The 21,403-nt window shown below is 39.3% G+C and overlaps 1 protein-coding gene across 1 annotated transcript in view; it reads left to right on the top strand.

Moving 5' to 3' along the window:
* SHANK2 (SH3 and multiple ankyrin repeat domains 2) overlaps positions 1-21,403 on the top strand; it is a gene marked incomplete at both ends in the record, with an annotated part of 241,253 nt that overhangs the window by 1,527 nt on the left and 218,323 nt on the right. The window contains 7 exons of the mRNA XM_084208756.1: positions 4,625-4,828; positions 6,437-6,508; positions 6,642-6,750; positions 6,994-7,145; positions 7,952-8,119; positions 10,180-10,296; positions 13,638-13,715. Coding sequence (XP_084064882.1) covers positions 4,625-4,828; positions 6,437-6,508; positions 6,642-6,750; positions 6,994-7,145; positions 7,952-8,119; positions 10,180-10,296; positions 13,638-13,715 — 900 coding nt within the window. The remainder of the gene's footprint in view (positions 1-4,624; positions 4,829-6,436; positions 6,509-6,641; positions 6,751-6,993; positions 7,146-7,951; positions 8,120-10,179; positions 10,297-13,637; positions 13,716-21,403) is intronic.

Raw genomic sequence — 21,403 nt, 5'->3', positions numbered from 1 at the left:
AAAAGTAACTGAGTTGTTTAAGTGATTCTAAAGCTGATGTATTTCTTATTTAATTTATCAGCCCACAAACTCTTTGTGCAGGAAAGTGAAACCTGGATTCAGGTTAGTAAACAGAAATATTGGTGGATTAAATATGGTGAAGAAAACTGTGGAGAAGATCAGAATTTGAGCTGTTGTACAGCTACAAGCCAGAGCAAACATAGGCCCCATTTCCTGTATAATTATAATTAATTTAATATGTGAGGTGTTTAAAATTAGTCTGTTTAATCAAAGAAGCATGAAATAACATAATTTAGTTTTTTGGTTTTTAGAGAGTATGATCAAGACTATATTTATTCTAAGAAAGACAAGTTTAGGGGTTTAGATAAAATTCAGCCCACTGGGAAGCTTTGAAGCCAAACTCCCAGAGAATGAAGCTTGCTCATCTGCAGTGGCTGTGGTGCAAACTGCCTTTATTTCACTGCAAGTATGAGATAAGCACCAAGAACCATGAGTAGGATGTGCTGCCATGGAAAACTTTATAAATTACCACACATTGTAGGAAGTCTGTCTTGTTGCTCTTTTATTCTCATTTGAAACTTAGAAGACAATGTGAACCTTGGCAAGTTCATACAGAGCCCTTAAGAACAATAGCTTTTCAGTTCTTATATCTGTTATTTTTTTGTCTCCTTCTCAGTTTGGGTGATAACCCAATTTACTGAAACACTGCTTGGTAGAAATGGTAATTTCTTATTGCCTCTGTGCATGACCTGTACTCAAGTGTCATCCTTCTCACAGGAGGGTGGGGAATGTTTAAATGAACAACTGAAAGGTTTCCTGAGCTCAGTTAAATTCCTGAGGGAATGGAGAGCATGGAAAGCCCTCCAGTCTTGAGGAGCATGGGTAAAACAGCTGTATTATCTGGCATATATTATTTGGTCTGAATCCAGGCCCAGTCATCTTGCATCCATTTCCTTTTCCAGCCTATGTAGGAACAAATTCCAAGTGATGCTGCCTCTAAGTGAAATCAGTCTGGTTCTTCAGGAGCTGTTGTCAAGGAAATCTCCTTTACCTTGACATTCTGACAGCAATGGTGTTTAGTGCTTAGAGTTGCTCTTTGCCACAGACACTGAGAACCCTTCTGTCAGCCAGTGGTTTTAAGGAATATTTTCATCATTTTATTATCAATGCACTGTGCCCGTTCTGCTCTTGTTTTACCCTGTACTTATGTGCTCTCTCTGGGTTATGTTTAAAGCTGAAGTGCTCAGATCCATACATTTTATTAAATTCTGGGGCTGAGATGGGTTTGGGTCTGCTGAAGACTTCTGAGACACTTTCTGCCCATCTGTTTTACTGCTCCACTGTAATAAAGAGCATTTACTGATTCCTCCTTCCCCTGGGTTTGGTGTTTTTAAAAATTATATTGGACTTCCTATGCAAATATTGTTTGGTAAGTGACAGTTTGGTATAGCAACAGCTTAAGCTGGAGCTACTTCTTGGTGTTTTGTTTCTCCGTTGCTTTTTATACTTTTGTATCCTTTCTTCTTTTATTATTTGTTGGGTTTTCGGATTAAGAATCTTTTCGTTTACTGCTTTTGCTTCTCAGATAAAACACTTTGTTTACTTTGTGCACTTTTTATCTTAAAGTAGGAACCCACTTGTGACAACTGCAGCTCGAGTCCCATTTTTCCTTGGGATGCCTCCAGTTTCACTTGTTTCCAGATTGTGCTACCTCATAGATACTCCAGATTTTCTTTGGCAACTTCTTCCATGTATTCTTCTGTATCCCATTTTGTACCTGATTATTCCTTTCTGCTCTCTGTTTGTTCCTTCTTGTTTTATCTTCAGTTTGATTAGGGAATTGTTGTGCTCCTGGTATCTGTTCACATGCCCTTGATGTGGGCAGGTGATCTGCTGACAGCCTGGCCAGACTGGTTTTTCTGACCTGTCCCCTTGTGAATTCTGTGTTTTCTGAGTGCAGCCTGATGAAGGAAAGCAGTGTTTCAGCAGAGAAACAAGCAGAACACAGCACAAACCAAAATGTGGGACTTGCTCCCTTTTCTCTCTGTGATGCCAAACTTTCTTTGTGTTGCCCACTTTTTGGCTGTCTCATCTTTAATATCAACATCTCCCATTGAAAGGAATAATTCATATTTTGATATCCTGGCAATCGTATTTTTGGAGGTAGCTGTACAAACTATTTTGTTGTGTCCTTCAGTTACAGTACAGTTTGTGTGATTGACAGCTGAGCAGAAAGATGTTTGCTGATTGATTTTAAGCAGATTAATATTATCCCTCAGACATTCTGTATCATAAGCATTATTCCTACTGAATTAATATATTCCCTTCAGCTGGGGGAGTTGTGTTTTCCCTGGCTTCCCATCCTGTCCTTCCTTCAGTGACTTGCTCTCACCAGTGTGCAGGAATGCAAGATTATAATTGACCATATTTCCTGTGATCCAAGGAGCTTTCACATCCCAAACACAGGCTTTGCATCTCAGCAGCCAATGCTGATGTGCTGTCTTGCTGCTACACTTGCATTTTGATGGGCCTGCTGTGGTTTTGACAGTGACTCTGAGCCACTCAGTGCTTTTTTTTTTGTTTATTTTCCTTGTGGTCTTTTACAGTGAATGTATCTGTCAGTGCAAAACATCTTTGTTTCATGTGTTTCTGTAGTTCCTTGTCACTGAAAGATCTCTATTCTTTAATTTTTTTTTCTTGTCACTGAAGACTAGAAAAAGTTGTCCTTTTTTTTTTTGACTCTGCTGCTGCCTTTGCTTGTGCTCACCACGCCACGTGTGTCTAATGAATTGCTCCTTATTTCATAACTAGAACAGCTTGTGTGTAGGTCCTGCTGTGACTGAGCTGAAGTTTCCTGAGGATACAAAGTGTGGCAGTAAGTAATGACTTGTCTGCAGGATAGAGGGGGTGGCTGTGGTGCTCCCTGCCTGGAGGGCTGCCAGGAGGACACAGAAGCAGCACAGTGGAGTTGTTCCAGGGACAGGCTGATTGAAAATACACCTTATGTAGCATCTGAGTGGTTCTTTTATCCCCTTGGTCAGCACCTGCCTCTGAGAGAGTGGTAACAGCTCCACTTCTATCCTGCCTGGCTTCATGGAAAGCATAAATAATCACTTTTCTCAGCCTGAAAAATTTTGGTAGCAAAAAATTATACAGTTATCAATTTACTTTTTACATAACTGATCTTGATTCATTCTAAATTGCTAATGGAATCAGTTTTTTTTACAATAAGCCCACTTTTGTTTCTTATGAATCACTGGAAGAGCTGGAGCTCTCACTGAATTAGTTTGTGAAATATTTGCCTGACATCAAGAACAGAGAGAACACAAGAATAGACTGAACAAAATTGAACATGTTGGATTCTCCAGGTGCATTAAAAACTAGCAGACTTAATTAAACTCTGATCAGAAGTAACTGCTTTGTATTTTTAAAATCAAAACAGTGTGATACAAGTCCAAAATTAGTTTGTTTCATGTAAGAAAGACTTTCCTTAGAGAAAAAAAATATGTAATTTCAACATTATCTTCCCATTTGAATAACACTCACTGAAATCTTTCAGATGTGTACATAATGTTAAAATTTAGGCTCATTGCACATCTTGTAACTGACAGTTTTGCTGAGAAGTGCTGATGTTTGTGTCTGAATCTAGTATTGAAGTTTGATTCCATGTAGGAGTCATGGGGCAAGTGAGGTTCGGAGGGAACACAGGGATTTCAAACAGATTTGCCTTGTTGCTAAGCCAATACTGTAACTAGTGGAATGTTTGGGAAGGAAAATACTTATTACAATCTACTTTGTATCCCTCTCTCTTTCCCTTCAGCATATAAAACCCCCCAAACTTTTCACAAAACATCTTGAAAAATAAAGTAAGGGAAATGAAAGCTGCTTCCTAGTCAGCCTTACTGGTGACAAAGTCTGACATTTCATTTCTGTTGACGACTTTGTAAAGTCGTTGACAAATTTGTAAAGGATTAAAGCAGAAACAGTATTGTGTGTTCAGGATGCACATTAGAGGCACCTAATTGCTTTCTTGGCATTGTCATCTGCTGGTACCTTGGAACCAGTGACTGCAGCATAGGCAAAATCCCTAAACTCCTCAAGTCCCTGAATTCCAGCTTGGTAAGAAGCAAAGAACTGCAGAAGTTTGTCAAGGTTTTCAAGTCATTTTGTTCATGCTGTATCATTCCTCCCATAAACTTATCCTCAGGTAAATGTAGCTTAAAGGGAAGTAGAATTCTTGCCTGAATACCTTTTTTTGGTGAAATCCTTATGGATCTAACTGATAGTAGAACAGCGAAGAATCAAGTGGATAGTTAAACACCTTATAACAACCGTTTTGAACAGGTTTTCCATGAAGGTGCTCTCTCTAAGGAAGGTTGTGTGTGTTCCCTGAGGTTTGTGGAAGGATTTGAAATGTCCTGTGTTTTCACAGTACTTGTGCATTAGGTATTATCAATGCACATCTGAAATAGAATTCTTGTTGAGCAATGTTTTGTCATGGAGTCTGTATATTTATTATGCATATTCCTATTATTCATGACATTTGGAAATTTTAGCGTGTAAGACACTGTTGAAATGGGTTTTTTTCACTAATTGCATTCCTTAAAATAATTTCTCTTTGCAGAAATGCATTCGATTTAACCCAGAAGCTTCAGTGTGGGTTGCAAAGCAGCGGATTTTGTGCACTTTGAACCAGAGTTTGAAAGATGTCCTGAATTATGGACTGTTCCAGCCTGCAAGCAATGGGAGAGATGGGAAGTTTTTGGATGAGGAGAGACTTCTGAGGGAATACCCACAGCCAGTCAATAAAGGAGTTCCTTCACTTGAGGTATTTTTAGATCTAATGTCAGAAGCATTTCTATTCTGATACAAACTGTGCAGAAAGCTGTATTTTACGTGTCTGCGTGCACCTGAATTACATCTGGGAAATGGTTATCAGCAAGTCTGAGCTTGAACCCTTGCTCACAGAAGTGCTGGCATTCCCTGCTCATGGAGATGGTCCATCCCCAAAAAGTTGCAAGGAGTCAGCCCTTACTGGGACAGTGGATTTTGGAGTTTTCCTTTGCTGAGGACACAGGACATGTATATTATTTAGTGATTTAATACAGAAATGTAAGGTTCTAGGTGAAGCTGTTTGGATATGTGATGAGGTTTGCAGTAGCACTGCAGTAGTTGCTGGATAACCAGCTTTTGCTTTCTCCCATAGATAACTTTGTCTCAGTGCAGCCTTTTTAAACCCCCATCTAGTTCCCTCTGTGACATCCTTCAGAGTGCGCAGGTTGCCTCTGTCTGCCTCCTGAGACAACAGTAAAGGAGGAGAGGGTGTGTACTGGGATTTCCCCTTCTCTGTTCCTCCTTTGGAGGCTCTGCAGTTGGGGAGAAACTGGGCAGAACTTTTATGGCACCGAACAAACTTGGAGCAGAGCCAGATCACGCAACACAGCAGCAAACTGGGTCATGAAACTGTCATTTAATTAATTTTGATATTGCCTGTATGGTGGCTGATCAACCATTAATAATGTGTAGTTAATAGACTTGCTCCACTATAACACAAATCGAAGAGAAAAAAATCAGGGTCCTGAGAAGGCTTCAGGTCTTCCCTTTCCCAGGAGTTTATTTCAGAGTTTGTCACTGATGACCACATTACAGCTGTAAGGAAATTAAACAGACACTTTTTGTTTTGTTGTTTTTCTTGAGTGTTGACTGCAGCAAATGAGGTGTTAAAAGTGCTTTTGTAGAAAGCTGGTGTTAAAGCCTCATTCAGTGCAGTCCTTGTCCAACAGACAGGCTGCATTCCTGGAATTCTGCATGGGGCAATGAGAGAGCCCTAAATTATAGCTATGGAAACCCCCATGACTTTTGCCGCAGATCTTGCTACTGCACCCAAGCTGCTCAGGATAAAATGTTGACAGAGTTTCAGCCAAAAAGAGAGGCAATCCTCAGAATCTTATGCGCAAACCTAGTCCTGTTCAAGATCAGAACTATTCCCATGTGTGAGTTCCTCTTACAATCCTCTAAGGGATTTTTCAGGTATACTGTTTTTGGTTTTATATTTCAGAAATGCTAAGCTGCAATTTTGAAAACGATACTTTTTTATTTAACATGCCTTCCCAGCTTTCTGCTTGAGACTATAAATGAAAGTACACAGGAATCCTTGGGGAAAAGTGCTTTTCAGTGTAATTCTTGCTTACTTCTGTAGATTCTAGAGGCTGATCTCATTTCCCACACACTTCCACTGATGTCTTGTATTCGTACAAGGTATGAATTTTGCTTAAATTGATGTAAAACTATATGAAATACTGAGCCTATTTCTAAAATTTTTAATTTTTTTCCTAAATCTACCATCACAGTGGATAATTACTTTCCTGGTAAGATCAGAAAATGATATGAGTTTTAAGTTTTTAAGTTTTAAAATTTTTTTCTCTTCTTCCCTCAGTTTCGCTACAAGAAAAGAGTATACAGACAGTTCAACCTTGATGAAAAGCAGCTGGCCAAGCTTCACACCAAGGTATCTCAATTCCCTGCAGGAGTTAGCAATTACCTATAGTGGGTGTTGACATCAGTTGAAAAAATGTTTCCTTTTTAGTCAAAATTTTATTTTGTAAATCAGAGGATGATTCATTTTTTGCTGTTTGTTTCAGGCCAATTTGAAAAAATTTATGGATCATGTCCACCATCTCTCTGTGGAAAAAATGACCAAGATGTTGGACCGAGGACTGGACCCAAACTATCATGACTTAGAAAGTGGAGGTCAGAACAACAAAACTAAGCAGCATATAGGAGTATCTTGAGTTAGTTAATATTAAATTAACAGGGTGAATCTCACACATTCCTTCACAACTCTGAGCCAGTGGAATCTGTAGGGATTTGCTGTCCAAAGGAGATAATTGATAATTTTATAACAGTATTTTAGACTTTATTTTATAAAGTAACTTAAATTTATTTTGTAATTTTGCTCACCTTTTTCCAAGTACATCCTATTGTCTCCCTTAGAAACACCCCTAACTTTGGCAGCTCAGCTTGACAACACGGTAGAAGTGATAAAAGCCCTGAAAAATGGAGGAGCGCATTTAGACTTCAGAGCCAAAGATGGAATGACAGCTCTGCACAAAGCAGCCAGAGCCAAGAACCAAGTAGCCCTCAAGGTAAAGACTTTCAGGAGCAAATTGTGTTGTCTTGTTAAAAAAAAATGCATAAAGGAGACTGTTTTCAGTTAATTACTGTATTGTCTTCCATGGATCCTGTAGGATGTGCTTGTTCTAGAGCTTTTTTGTGGCTTTCTAATCTTAGCATTTGCCCTCAATAAGGAGCCTTTTAATTTCTGATTTCTCTTTTCCTAGTAGGAAGAAAAGTGGTGAAATTTAAGCTTATTCATTGGTACACTGAGATCTGTCTGAGGAAATAGGAATAGCATTATTGTCACTTAACTCTTTGAAAGCAGCTTCTAGTGGCATGGATTGCACATTATGCCTTAACACAGTGTCTTCTGTTTTCTTTTGTATTTTAACAGGTATTCTTAATTCACTCTGATGGTCTAGATTAACTCTTAGATTTATGGGTTTTGCTTATTCCCTTTTGACAAATACTCAAATTGCATGACATTTTTGGTAAAGCACCTTGGAACTGAAAAGGTGAATGTGTTGTAAAGGTGATGCAACATTTACAGAGTTGACATTTCTGAACCTAGTGAGAGGACGGAAACTGGACATTGCCACTCCTTCTTTTTGTGCCATCCCCATAGATTCCTTTATATCTTAATTCTCCCAAGGTCATTCCTTGCTTAACTTAGTCTGTGCTGTGGCCCACTCTTAGCAGCTGATAAATAGGTGAGCAAAAAATGTTACGTCAGTGACCAACCTTATGCATACTTTTTCAGGTTTTTTTTAGGTAAAGACCCTTTATATGGAAGTCCCTCCAAAATCTGTTTTTCACAGTCTGTGATTGCTTTCAGACCCTTTTAGAGCTGGGAGCATCTCCCAACTACAAGGACAGCTGTGGCCTGACCCCGCTGTACCACACAGCTGTGGTGGGAGGGGACCCTTTCTGCTGTGAACTCTTACTCCATGAACATGCTACGGTCAGCTGCAAGGATGAAAATGGATGGCAAGAAATTCATCAGGTAGGAAAGATTTGCTTTTTGTTTGGAGCTGGACCTGCATGAGGAAGTTGTTCATTCTTGTTCTAGGGTTAAGTGCTATTTTGAAGTCCCTGCACATTCAAGTATGAAATGTCTTCATTTTTCTATCTGCTTTTCTACTTCTTTTTATTTATTCACCTTGCATCCTGCTGGGGTGACTAAGAAGTAGAAAACTGTTCCAGTGGTGTTCCATAACTTTGAAATCCTCTGGTTACTGTGAATTTTGATGCAGAAATTGCACTTGTCATATTTATGCTGTGAACTCTTGGAAGTTTAGACTCCTGTTTGGGCACTTCAGTAGGAAAATGTAGCTCTTTCTTTTGGTTAGATGCCAGTGTCAGTGTCCTTGGTAATGCTCCTTCTGTGTTTGTCAGGCTGCTTTCCCCTTGTCTCTGGTGAACTTTACAGGAAGGTTTGGGCTGAGGATCCTGCTGCTGAGGTCTATCAGCCTCTCCCTGTCCTCTCCAGAAATGCCTTAATATTATCCAGCAGTTGTGTAAAAATGCTTTATTGATTTCCCTTTGCCCAGTGATAAACTCAGTAATATACAAAGTTTAAAGATTCTAACAGTCGCAATGTCATTGCTGCTACTGTGTCGTGTCTCTGTATGGATGAGTTTGGAAAACTACAAAAATTGGAACTGCTTTAGTATGAGATAAATAAAGATACAAGTAATCAACCTTACAGGTCTGCCTGGGTCATCTTGACTCAATTATTTTCTGTGCACAAAATTCTTTAGTACACAGTTTTTTATCTTGTTTCCTTGGAAAGAAATGGGAGGTAGCTTTGGCACCCACATTTGGGCAGGAATTGGAGCTTTTTCACTTAGTGGGTCTAGGTCAAGGTTGTTTGGATCCAGAGTGGGGGAAAAGAAAGGAATTATTTTTTTGCTATAGTTTCTGGGGATATGGAGGAAATGGGTTCTCCAGGTCAAAGTATTGTCCCATCTGGACTCCATAATAATACAGAGGAAAATGTCCCTCTTTTTTAAACCCCAGCCTGATACACATAAGGTTATTATTTCTCATACTGAAATAGAGCTTTCCAAACTCCCTGTGTTGGGTTGTAGTCCTAAATAAATCAATGTTTACATCTGGATTAGGAACAATCTGTTTTGACTAATCAATAATTCAAGCATTCCTCAATGAAGTAAGAAGGATGGGGATTTAATTTGTGCACTGAGCAATCCACTTAACTTTTCCCTTCCAAATTTTAGATCCAAGCCAGGTGTGCCAGTCTGTACCTCCCACTGAATTCAGGAGTGATGAGGTACCTCAGACTGAATGGATTTCTATACCTGTATCTCTTACCTTAAGTTCTGATTTATGTAGGAATAATGCTGATCTAAGATACCACAAAGTTCAAAACATTATTAACTGGGAGGTGGGCCATAGAAGGAGAAGGAAGTCAAGTAAAAGAGGCCATGGACTAGAATCAGTGATTTTTCTAAAGCTTATTTGCTAATCAGGAAAGTTTCTCATTTTTATGAATCTTCTTCATAGAGGCTTGTTTCCAAAAATCCAGGGTCAAACCTACATATTTGTGTGACAGATAAAGTAAGTCTTGAAGATTTCCCCTGTTTTGGAGCAGTGTCGTGTGTATGTGTGTCTGCTTGACATCAAAGAACCAAGAAGATTTAATTGGATTTTGGCCTGTAAGCAGTTTGGGAAAAAGCTCTGTCAATTTGATCATCTTCAGTGCCATCTGGTGGGCAGTGTTCTGGAGTGTAGCAGGACAAAAAACTTGTCACGTTTGAGTCATGAATATTGGCGGATAAAAAGTTCCGAAGGCAGTATTTTCTCGATCCCTTAGGCTGCCATTCCCAAAATAATCAGATGGTTAAGCTCAAGCACAGGATTGCTCTACCTGTAGCATCCACATTGGAGTTGGTGCAGGAATGCACATCTAGGTGTCTGTGCTCCCATCAGAGAACCAGGTGTGGTCTTAAAAATTAGACCCTCAATAAAAACAGCACCTTCTCTGCTGAAAATCTTGCCTAGGCTTTGGTGTAATAACCAAAATATTGATGCATCCCTGCCCAGGCTTGCAGGTACGGACATGTCCAACACCTGGAGCACCTCCTGTTCTACGGCGCTGACATGTGCGCGCAGAACGCCTCGGGGAACACGGCCCTGCACATCTGTGCCCTCTACAACCAGGTGAGAGCCCCTCCCTGTCACCAGTCCTGCTGGCCCCCTGCAGGGATGGAAATGGCCCCAGCAGGAGCTGGGAGCTCACAGAATCACAGGATGGCTTGGAAGGGAACTTGAAGATGATCCACTTCCAATCCCCTTCCACTACACCTCATTGCTCCAATCACCATCCAACCTAGCTTTGAACATTCCAGGGATGGGCCATCCACAACTTTCCCAAGGCCTTACCATCCTTTCCAGGGATGAGCCATCCACAACTTCTCAAGGGCTTCACCTCCCTCTCAGGGAGGAATTCTTTCCCAATATCTAATCTAAACTTGCTCTCTTTCAATTTGAAGCCTTTCCCCTTCATCCTGTCACTACATTATTTTATATGCGATGAAGTGCTTCAGGTATTAAGAAATGATCTTGCAATCTGGAAAGAACACAGTTGAAATTATTTTAGTGCTGTTTCATTCACTGATTACAAATAAGGCTGCTCATTGTAGGTAGCAAGAGTATGGATATTAAAAAAGAAAAGATTATGCTTTACCAACTCTTTTTGGGTTTGATTCATATCTAAGTATTTGTTTCCTGCACAGAATTTATTGCTGTTAGTCTATAATTTAACTTAGAATTAAATAAGAAAGAGTTGTAAAATACTGTGGAATTGTCTCTATACATAAGATACTGGATTCTTTGCTGTCTACAACTTGTGTACTCATTTACAAGTAGTAGAACCTTTTGATTTGCTAGCATTTTATACTTTCTTTGCAGGGATGGGATGGGGAGAGGATGAGTTTTAGAACTATGTTAAAATTCAGCACATAGAATATTATATTGAATTTGGAAAGCATGAGATGTGACTGTAAACAGTGAAACATCTGTTAAAGGATCTGCTTCTTAATTAATTACCATCCTAGGTTTTTTCTAAAGTCTTGTCAAGACAGATTCCTCAATTAGGTCTAAAATGCTTTCGGCTTAAAAAAAAAAAAAGAATTTTGGGATAATTTGACATCTTTTAAGACCGCACATTTTTAGCAAAGTTTATGCAGTATGAGGTGGGGATTAGAGTAATCCTGTAGAATTACAGCATTTTTCATGTAGAGGTGTGTTTTCCTGACCTCAGTACAAGAAGTTATTCTGCGGGAGACCTTCTGCCTGCACTACTGTCCTTCTGTTTTCCTTCATCCAGTGTATGTGGAAATGCAAAATTTCCCTTGGGGTGCTGTGAACTTTAACCTGTGCTGCTTTTGCCAGTGTTTTTTTTTAATGAAAAGTTGTTATTGGTTCACATGAAAGGAATGGTGCTGCCTTTTCCAGCTGGAGAGGATGGGAAGGACAGTCATACCCTTGTTACCTCCAGATTCCTGTAGATGGAGTCGTTACCCGTTTGATCTTCCCTTCCTGTCTTCCCTGGGGAATTTTCTTGGTTTACTTTCTGAAGTTGGTAAATTTGTTTTCCTGGATGTCAGCCAAGTCCTGATCTGAATAAACTCTTGGTTTTGAAAGTTATTCCATGGCCATGCAGTAAGTCTGTTTTATGTTGGGATGAAATGTGCCCTCCTCCACTGGGAGGATTGGATCTGATATGAGAGTTGTTGTAGTATTAAAATTGAATATAACCTGACAGACTGGGAGGAAACAAGAAGGAGCAAATGTGAAGTTAAGAATGCTTCTGTTTGTTTCAAAATACTAAAAATAAATAAATAAGCAAATGCAGTACTTAACCCAAATAACTTTTCTTGGATTTTTTTAATGTTGAACAGCTCTTTGACAACTTTTGGCAAAACCTTTCTAGTCACAATCATTTAGTTAATAAATCCTTTTGCATGTCTTTGTTACACTGCAGGCAGCTCAGTTAAATTTGTAGAGAGTTTTTGAATGTATAATTCTTTTGGTGTTGTAATGTTGGATGATTCATTCTGATAAACAAATGAATAATCACCCAATAAGTACAGTATGTTGTTCAATGTAATTATTTATATACTTAAGTTCTTGATTAAAATTGGGCATTGATCTATTGTTTATAGATAGAGAAAATGCAACTAAAGTGCAGATTGCAGTGCAAGCAAATGAGACTATCTCAGTTAATTGTATATCATTAAAAATTATAATCTAAGAGATAATTGCTAATCTATCATCTTGATCCATTCTGCTGTTTTTCAGTTGAGGAAATGGTAGGATAACCTCCTTTCCAGATACATTTAGGGCAGCTCTGTGATGGGGAGACTTAATGGGACCAAGAATCCGTGGTGAGAAATTAGAAAACACAATGACAGTAATGATTTTCAATCATAATTTCTTCAAATTAACCTGTGACTCATAAATAAGCTTCATTTCTGTCACTAAAATACCTAAATTATGCACTTTGTCTTCTCTGACTGCAAATTTGCTGTTCAATGTGAAAGGTAGCACATCCAAATTCCTCAGTAGGTAGAACTCCATAGCACAACACATCAAGACAACACAGAAAGCACAAGAAAATTAAGAATGATATTTGTGATGAGGGAATATAAAACCCTTTTGAAATGTGAATTGATTTGCATAAGACCCTAAGATGAACGTTAAAGATGACAAGAAATAGAGTCCATACAGGAATCATCAAAAATTCTGAGAATCCACTCAGAATCTCCGAGAATTTCTACCAGATTGTGGGCAGTCGTATTTAACAGCCATGGAGAGCAATGATTTAACCAATGCACTTTATTGGCCAAAATAAATTGTTTTTAAGGGATTTCCTTTGCAGATTTTCTCAGTTTAGAGGATCTGAAGCCAAATTTTCCTCCTTGTACTGTAACTGCTAGCATTTAGGGGAAAAGAGAGGCAATAAGGCTGGTCACTGCAGTGTGTATAGGCAGATCAAATAATTTCATGTGTACTAAAAAAAAACCCAAAACATTTAATATTGAAGATAGGTTGAAAAAAGTCCCCAACAAAATAAGTGGTAAAACTACTTTGTTTAACTTTTAGCAGGAGGAAAGGATGTAATTCATCCCAGTTCACTGAACAGTACTGTTTTTACTACAATATAGGCAAAAATCCCATATGGGAGTCCAATTTGTGCAAAATTTGATTTCTCAAATATGTAACTTTGTCAGTACAATTGCTTAAAAATTTATTAAGGTATTTACTTCTTGTATTCCTGCATGTTTCTTTACACTTGCCTAGTGTTTCTAATATATTGCAGAGCACCTGAAGCCCTGTCATTTTTAAAATGCTGTTTTAACAATTTAAGTTCTCAGATAGTTTATTTGCCTTACTTTTATCATGAAAATATAGACCAAGCATCTCATAACCTCTTAGCAATTAGTCTTTTTAGTGCCAAAGGATCTTTATAAACAAGTTTTCTTTTCCATCATTTTCAGGAGAGCTGTGCAAGGGTGCTGCTGTTCCGGGGAGCCAACAAGGAGATCAAGAATTACAACAGCCAGTCTCCATTTCAGGTAAAAAAAGGAAATACCTCTTCCCCCTGAAATATTGGGAAGAAAGCATCAAATGAACTTGGGTTTGGGGAGAAGTCACACCGTACAAGGCTGAACGCAGGTGTGGAGGGAGTGAGTGAAAATGTTGGTTTTTATCTAATTCACTAAGTGAAGAGGTCCTGGAATAATTAGGAATGAAAGGAACACACCCTCTGCTGACACTGTTAATGAGTTTGAGAATTCTGTGAGCTGTTGGTGGCAAAAGATGAAATTCTTGGTGTTCTGCAGTCAGATGTGCCTTGCTCTGTGCTGATCTCCAGTCTCCTGTAAGAAAGATCCAAGATTCATGTAAGAATGGTCCAAGGATTGTTGGGCACTTTGGTTTGCTTGGCCCCTCTTGATTTAGCCAAAAAGCTCTTCCTTCCTTGCATGTGAGGCCAAAGGGGTGGACTAAATTTCAGGGATGGGATTTTCTTAGTGCACTGTCAGCGTTAGAGGCTGAAGCTGCTATCTGTTATCTCCAAAAGAAAATTGAAGTCTTGCTTTAGATTAGTCAAAATTTTTCCCCATTTTCTGATATGAAAGCACTTTCAGTAAGCTTAATTAAAAATCCAAATGGAGGAGAATTGTTTGTCCAAAGGGTTGTCAGGTATGGCTGACAACCTCAAGCCCTTATTTCTGAAGCAGGCTTAATTAGCTTGGATGTCAGAGAAACATTCCTAATGCAAAATTATGTGAGGAAATCAGGATGGAAACTGTAATATTAAAAAACAAAAACAACCAAAAAACCCAACAAAACTCAGAAGAATTTTTTCAAGTTACAAAATCAGTGCTTCTGGAAGAATGATGGCACAGTGCCATTAACAGGAACTGTGCTGTGGTGAAACAGAATGGCGCTATTTCCCCAAACCAAGGGGTTTTTCAACTAAAATAAATCCTGATTTATCTTTCCTTGGTGTATCTTCCCCCATTGCCTTTTTGACCCATTTTGGATAATGCTGGCAGAGGATTCAAGGGAAAATGCTTTGACAGGTGAAACAGTTGGAATTTTTGCTAGATCCACGTGGGTCTCTGAGTTAACTCCTCTCAATTTACGTGAAGTTACAGGGCTTTCAAAAAAAACTTCAGCCAAATATTTCTGTATCAGTTTAATTCCCTCCATATTTTGAAGGTTTTCTGGGCCTAAGTGTGCATCTCATGAGTTTAAGAATTCTGTTTATCAATCCCAGCCAGATTATTGTTTACTTTTGGGGCCATTTTCCTCAAATTGGGGAAACAGTGCATTAATAATTTAATTTTAGGCACCGTTTTCAGACTGCTAATAATTTTCCATCTAAATACATGCTAAGCACAAATTCACTATGTACTGGCTAATACTGTTCTCTGCACCTCAGAATTATGAAATGATCAAGAAAGGGAGCAAGAGAAAACCCTAATTATTGGAGGGATGTGTTCCAGGACAATCTCTTGGATTATTGATGTCTTTGAGGCTAACTTTCCTTTTTGGTTTAGGATTTTTTAGGGGAGAGTAAATGTTACACAGAAGAGTTTTCATTTGTCTTCCTTTTTCTGCTGACACCTCCAACATTCTTGCTCTTAGAAGAGAAAAAGGTGTAGGGAATGTAGAAAAAGTTCTGTTTTATCCTAGTGGAGTGAGTAGAGGAAACCCCAAAGCCAGCCCTGCAATAAAGCAGCCTTAGAGAATTACATCTTTGCCATCTGTCTGTTGCTGACCCAGTCGATCAAACACCACAAGTGGAGCTGTTATAAAATTATGCAGAATCCCCTTGAGTTAATAGGATTTTGCATACTGAAAATGTTTGCTCATGTAATCAGCAGGCAGGAACATTGAGGCATCTCATATGTACATAATGAGAGTGGTTGTAGCTGCAGCATCTATTCCTTTGAGTCACCTCCATTATGTCCCTTTCTCAGCAGCATTAAAAAGGTGATTCTTTGGAGTTGCTGCTCAGAAAATGGATGATATGAAAACTGTGCTTTTCTGTAGAAACAACAGGCTCCAGACATTTGTGGATAAATTTGTGTCCTGTTTTCAAGGCCTGCCAAGGCTTTGTTTCTTTTGATGAAAATTAAAGGCAGAATTTGTATCAGGCATCAGTGGCCAATGAATGTGGTGCAATTTTGCCACCAAAGAATAAATGTACACGTTCTCACTTCTCACCAAATCACAGGGCTTGTTAAAGCAAGCATAGATACACTAGGTGGCAGGAAGTAAAAACAACCTGGGCTGAATTCTGTGCCACTTAATTCAGGGACCCCACACAGTGCCCACCTGGGATCTGGGTGTCCTTTTTACCTTTTCAGTGTCCAGCAGAGTTAGCACTGGAATGGCATTGCCAGGTGTTGAGGATACAAAAAAAGCTTGGCTGCATTTCCCTGTTAAGCACCTAACCTTGTATTAGCTGCCTTTGCAGGGATGTTTCATCTTGACCCATTCCTGGGTTGCATAGAGTCAGCAATTGTTGTTGGGTACAGCTGTTGTCACCCGTTGCTGAAAGTCTGCAGAATGTGGGGTCAGCAGAAATTTTCCTGTATTTTATATTTAGCAATTTGAGGTGAGATGAAACTTGTGCCACATCGTCATATTATATTGCCAGTTCTGTTTATTAATCACTTACTCAGCCCATCTTGGCTGGACCATCTAAGTAACTTGCATGCTATTTTATTAGTTTTTATTTTATTAGTAAAACCTCCAGAAACAGCCTTTGAGAAAAACCATGGTACCCTATTGCTGTCCACAGTTACTTGGATTTCCACACATTTCTTGCGCTTTTAGGTTAATGTAAAATAATTCATTGCCCATCTAGTAAATATTAATCCAATAGTTCAGAAATCTGAATTTTGCACTATTTACAAGCTGTTGAAATGTAGCAAGTTAAAATGACCATACACCTTGTTTACCAGGTCTTTCTCTTTTAGTGATCAGCAGCTCTGTGTGAATAATTCAAATGGGCAATAAAGCACTATTTTAGCTAGTAGTGCTAATAATTAGTCAGCGTTTTTTAGAACAAATGTGTTTCAATGTACAGAAGAGCTATTCTGAGGTGGCATTTAGTGACACCTTTTAAGGGCAGAGTGGTACTTGAGAATGGTTTGTGTCTCAGTCCCTAAAATTTAGCCTTTGCTGTCACAGACTAGCCTGAGTAATCCATGTGCCTACATCCCATGGATTGCAGGAGGAACAGCAGTGTTCCAGCTCTACTGCAGGTAGAATTGCTCCTTTCAGTGTGTTGGCCCTGCCTCTATTTTCAGTAGCTCACTTTGTTTTTTTTGCCAGGTTTGAATAATTTGAACTGAAATTTTTCATGCCTGCTATCTCTGTTATTCAGAAAAACAAAATGATTCAGCTCTTTTGGAGTCTGGGCAAGGGAAAACATGTGTTGTTTTCCTCACACTGAAAAACTCTGCTGACCCACCCCTCCTTTTCCTCTCTCCCCTGTTGTGTTGTGGTGTTTAGTTTTATTTTCTTTTATTGCCCTGTGTGCTGATCTCCATGTTAAAACCTGGCAGTGGGAACTGGTTTCCAGACTGACTCAGACACAGGATCACCAAAACCAGGAGTAGGAACTATACTCATGGATTTGGAAGCTAAGCTGGCTGGGGGGAACACAGATACAACTGGGCATATCCAGCACCTCACTAGAATGGCTCAGTTTAGATTTAGATTATTGGCATTTTTAATTTCCCTCTTTTGGGTGAAATTTACAGGTGAAGGACAGAAAGTTCTCCGGTATTCTTCTTTGACTTTTTTTTTTTTTTGGAAAGGGTGTGAAAGCTAATTTTAAACCCAAAATCTTCATCAGATGCCTCAGCAAGGCATCTTCACAAATATAAAATAATGCTTCTGGTCATGATGTTCAAGTATGGAACCACTGTGTTCATGGAGCACTTGAATTACAGAAAGACTTTGCTTTTTCCATGTATTTATTTCCATCTTAATTCCTTTCCTGAAGCACCTGTGTGAACAATGAATCACTGAATATTGGGTATAGTTGGCAAAAAATACAGCTATGAGCTCATGATGCATTCTGATTTTAATCAGACTTCAAGCTTTTTCCAGCTTTTTCCTCATTTCAGTCAAATAATGGAACTTATTCATACTTAGAAAAAAGAAAATCTATACAAGTGACCACTCCAGAGCAAACTGTGGATTTTTCCTTTTAAAATCAAAAATGTACATGAGTCTGTATATATGTAGGCACACTTAGCACAATTTCTTAAAAAGACGTAATTAAAATGAAAATAATAATAATTAGAAGGAATGGGAATAACTGAAAGGTGGAAATTGATATTGGGGGAAGTCGTGGAAAATGAAATATTCCTGAGAATATTAGAAGATGCAGGAGCAGAAAAATACATATGGATACAAAATAGAGTTAAATTGATTCCTCCTGACTCAGGGATGGTTTTCTTAGTGCTGGCTTGGTCCCTTCTGACCTTTGTTTTAACCCTGTCATTTTTCAGAAAAGCAGCCAAATGGAAGTAAAGCATAAAAGAATGAAATTATATTATTACCTTTTATTGAGAAAGGCAAAATATTGCCATGCTTGGAGATGCTAAAAATACTTACCTGCAGGATGTGTCTTCATTTTGTGTATCAAAAGCAAACTTTGGAGGAGTCTCCATGTGGCCATCTGTTGTGTTGCTTCCATGTAAATGATCCAAGACCTCTTTTCCCCCTTTCACCATTCTCTCCATGCTCAGACAGGGCTGTCCAGCTGACATGCCTCAGGTGTTGCCACAGGCAGTCTGATTTCTCTGGGAAAAGTGCGCTCTCTGAGGTAGCTAGAAGCCAATCTGTTTGTTCTTCCACCAGAAAAAATGTTCAGAAGTTACAAAAGGGGACAAATAAACAAAGTAAATTGTAAGGGTCACCACCAGCTCTTGCCTTAAAGTAAGAAAGGCTTGAGTGTGATTCAGACATACTTAGTTGTCGTGGGTGAAGTTACAAGAGGCAATGGGGATTTGTGTAATCCTAATTTAAATCATGCTGTTTTGAGATGTTAACACCATTCAGTTTGTCTGGGAGATAAAATAACCTGTGAGTGGGACTTGTTGGCACTTCAGGCCTGCAGGAATGGATTCATGCTTGGAGTTATGATGGTTGAGTGCTGTGTGGCACCTGCTTTTACATTTCAAAACACACTATTCAGCATTATCTTCTGGCTATATCCAAGTTCTTGCTCGTTATAGAAGTGTAGTATCTGTGCCTGTAGGACAGACTTAGCATCTTCTTCCACTGCCATTTGGAGTGAGCATTCCTGGTATGCAGTTGGCAATCCCATCTCCATCAGAGTATGTTATTGGCATGGACTATTGCTAGACTGCTGTTTCCAAAGGTTTTATTGTAGTTAACCCACAGAGTTTGGAATGGAGCCACCAAATGTATTAGGTAAAATAATCACAGTGTCTTATTCACTGATGCATTTTATCCTAAGGGCTTTCCAAAAGGATTTCCAGCCATTTGGTTTTGCAGTTGAAGCAACACTATATTATTAGGTGTTTGCAGAGCTGAATCCCTGAAAGTTTCTGCTGTGAAATAGTGGGAAGTGTCTGTCTGCTGTGAGTAGGAAGACTTATTTTTCTGAAAGTGTTCAGGGAAGAAGCTGCTAACTTGGTGGGTTTTGGCTTTTCCATGAGGTAAAGCTGCCTGGCAAGGTGGAAGGTTTCACTCTACAGCAGCTCAGACCTGTAAACCCTTGAGCTGAATTCTCTGTACAGCCCAATGTTTCCTGTAGCACCAAGGAAAACAAAACCTAGCAAATAGCACACGTTCTCAGCCTTTCTAGGGGAGTTCAGCTGGAGAAGATTGCATTTCATGGCTTTTTGATTTAGCATATTATTGGAGGGGATGAAGAAAATTAAGTCAATTTTGTTGCTGGCTGTGTCTTATCTGATTCATCTGATGCTGCAACCTGGCTTTAGTAAATACTCCTTTGGAGCCGCTGCTCACCCATGTAGCAGTAATAAGGATTATGTAATAACTGGCTTTTGATGGCTCTTTCCAGCTTGAGCTTTATTTTCCTGAGGAATGAGTCTGTAATTGTAAATGTGTGTGTGTATCACACTTGGCTTTTTCTGCTTTCTTTTAATTATTAAAATACGAGTGTAGGAAAATCCATCTTGCTTGAGGATAACTTGCTGGTGGCATTTCAGCAGAGAAACAGGAAGAAGATAGAAGGCTTTTTTCTCTACTTGTAGAATAGGTAGAAACACAACATTTCCCAAAAGAGGCAGTGACCATGGAGGAGGCTCAATACAGCCCGAACAAAGTAGGATAACTTAAGAATCTGAGTTACTTCTTCTTGCAAGAAATAGGAGGAAATAAAAGAATGTCGAGAAGCAGCAAAGTTGTGCCTGGGATGGATTTGCCTGCGTGTTCCTTTTTAGGCTTCCTGACATGTTTCCTTGTAACTCTGCTCGACATGCTGGTGTATTCAGTTCAACACTTCCTGTCAAGCTGGTTCTTGCATAACAACGACTCCTTTTGTCCTAGGAGTTAAGTTTTCATCAAAGCCTAGGGAGGAGATGATTTAGAAGTAATTTGCTCCCATGTTGTGAGGAAAGGACTTATATTTTTTTATCTTGGTGTCCATGCAGGCTTAGTTTAATCTGGAGGTATCCAGTCATGGCTAATTCATGAATAAGAGTGGTTAGATTTTAAGAATGCAGTTGTGTGTGTTTGTGAGAGGACAGTGGAGAATAAAACACAGGTTCTGCCTTTTAAATCTTAGTAAGGAAAACTGGAAAATGAACAAAGATGCCTCTAGGCATTTTAGGTGCTGTCCAGTTGTGCTAAGACAGCGCTGCAGGACCTAAAAGAGACAGAAAAGAGGTCATTCAGAGTGACTGCCTTCCCTGTGTTCTAACTGGAATTCGCTCAGCCCTGGCACAGCTTCATGGCTACTGAGTGTATTCCAGAAGACCCATGGGGGCTGTCAAATCTCTTGCAAGCAAACCCAGCATTTTAGCAAGGAAAATGTGCCAGCACTGTTATGCTTGCAGCGTACTTTTTTTGATAAGTCCAGCTGTATTTGGCTGCATGTTGTTGTGTGTTTGCTTGTTTTTAAAATATTAATTGCTGAAAAGTATTTAGGGTAAAATCTCAGTTCCTTTGAAGTGGATGAAATTCCACTGATTTTTCTGGGGTGAAAGTGTGTTCCTCACACTTGAGACAGTTCCAGAGCCATACTATCAACTCTTCCTATATAATGTGTTCTGCTGAATACGATTATTTTTAATTAACATTTCCTGTTCCTGTTTAATTACCATTTTTAGTACAGCACTGTTCTTTTAAGTTGCACAAAACTGCACAGCGCATTGCCATGAATAATTTGGGTTATGCAAAGTCTTTGCTGCTAAGAGTTAACTTGCTGCAGCTGAAAAGAAGATGCTGTATTTTCTGAGGGCAAGCTTGGTAAGAGTTTTGGGAGGCAAAAGCAGTACTTGGGAGGCTGTGGTTGTAAATTTTCTTCCTGAGTGTGGGATATTGTTGCATTTCCTACAGCAGAAGTCCCTTTGTCTTCACCAGCTGGGACGCTGACCTTGTCCCACCTATTGTGGGATGCTTCCCATGAGCATGTGGCTCCCAAGGGTGTGAAGAATGCTCGGATCTTGGAGCTTGAAAACCCAGTCTTTGATTACTATTAAAAACAGCCTGAGTAGCAGTGTGAGGGGGTCCTCACCAG

This window comes from Fringilla coelebs (assembly GCF_963513975.1).
Source record: "Fringilla coelebs genome assembly, chromosome: 6".
NCBI classification, from domain to species: domain Eukaryota; kingdom Metazoa; phylum Chordata; class Aves; order Passeriformes; family Fringillidae; genus Fringilla; species Fringilla coelebs.
The sequence above is the reverse complement of the archived record's forward strand: the minus strand, read 5'-3'. Positions and strand labels throughout refer to the sequence as shown.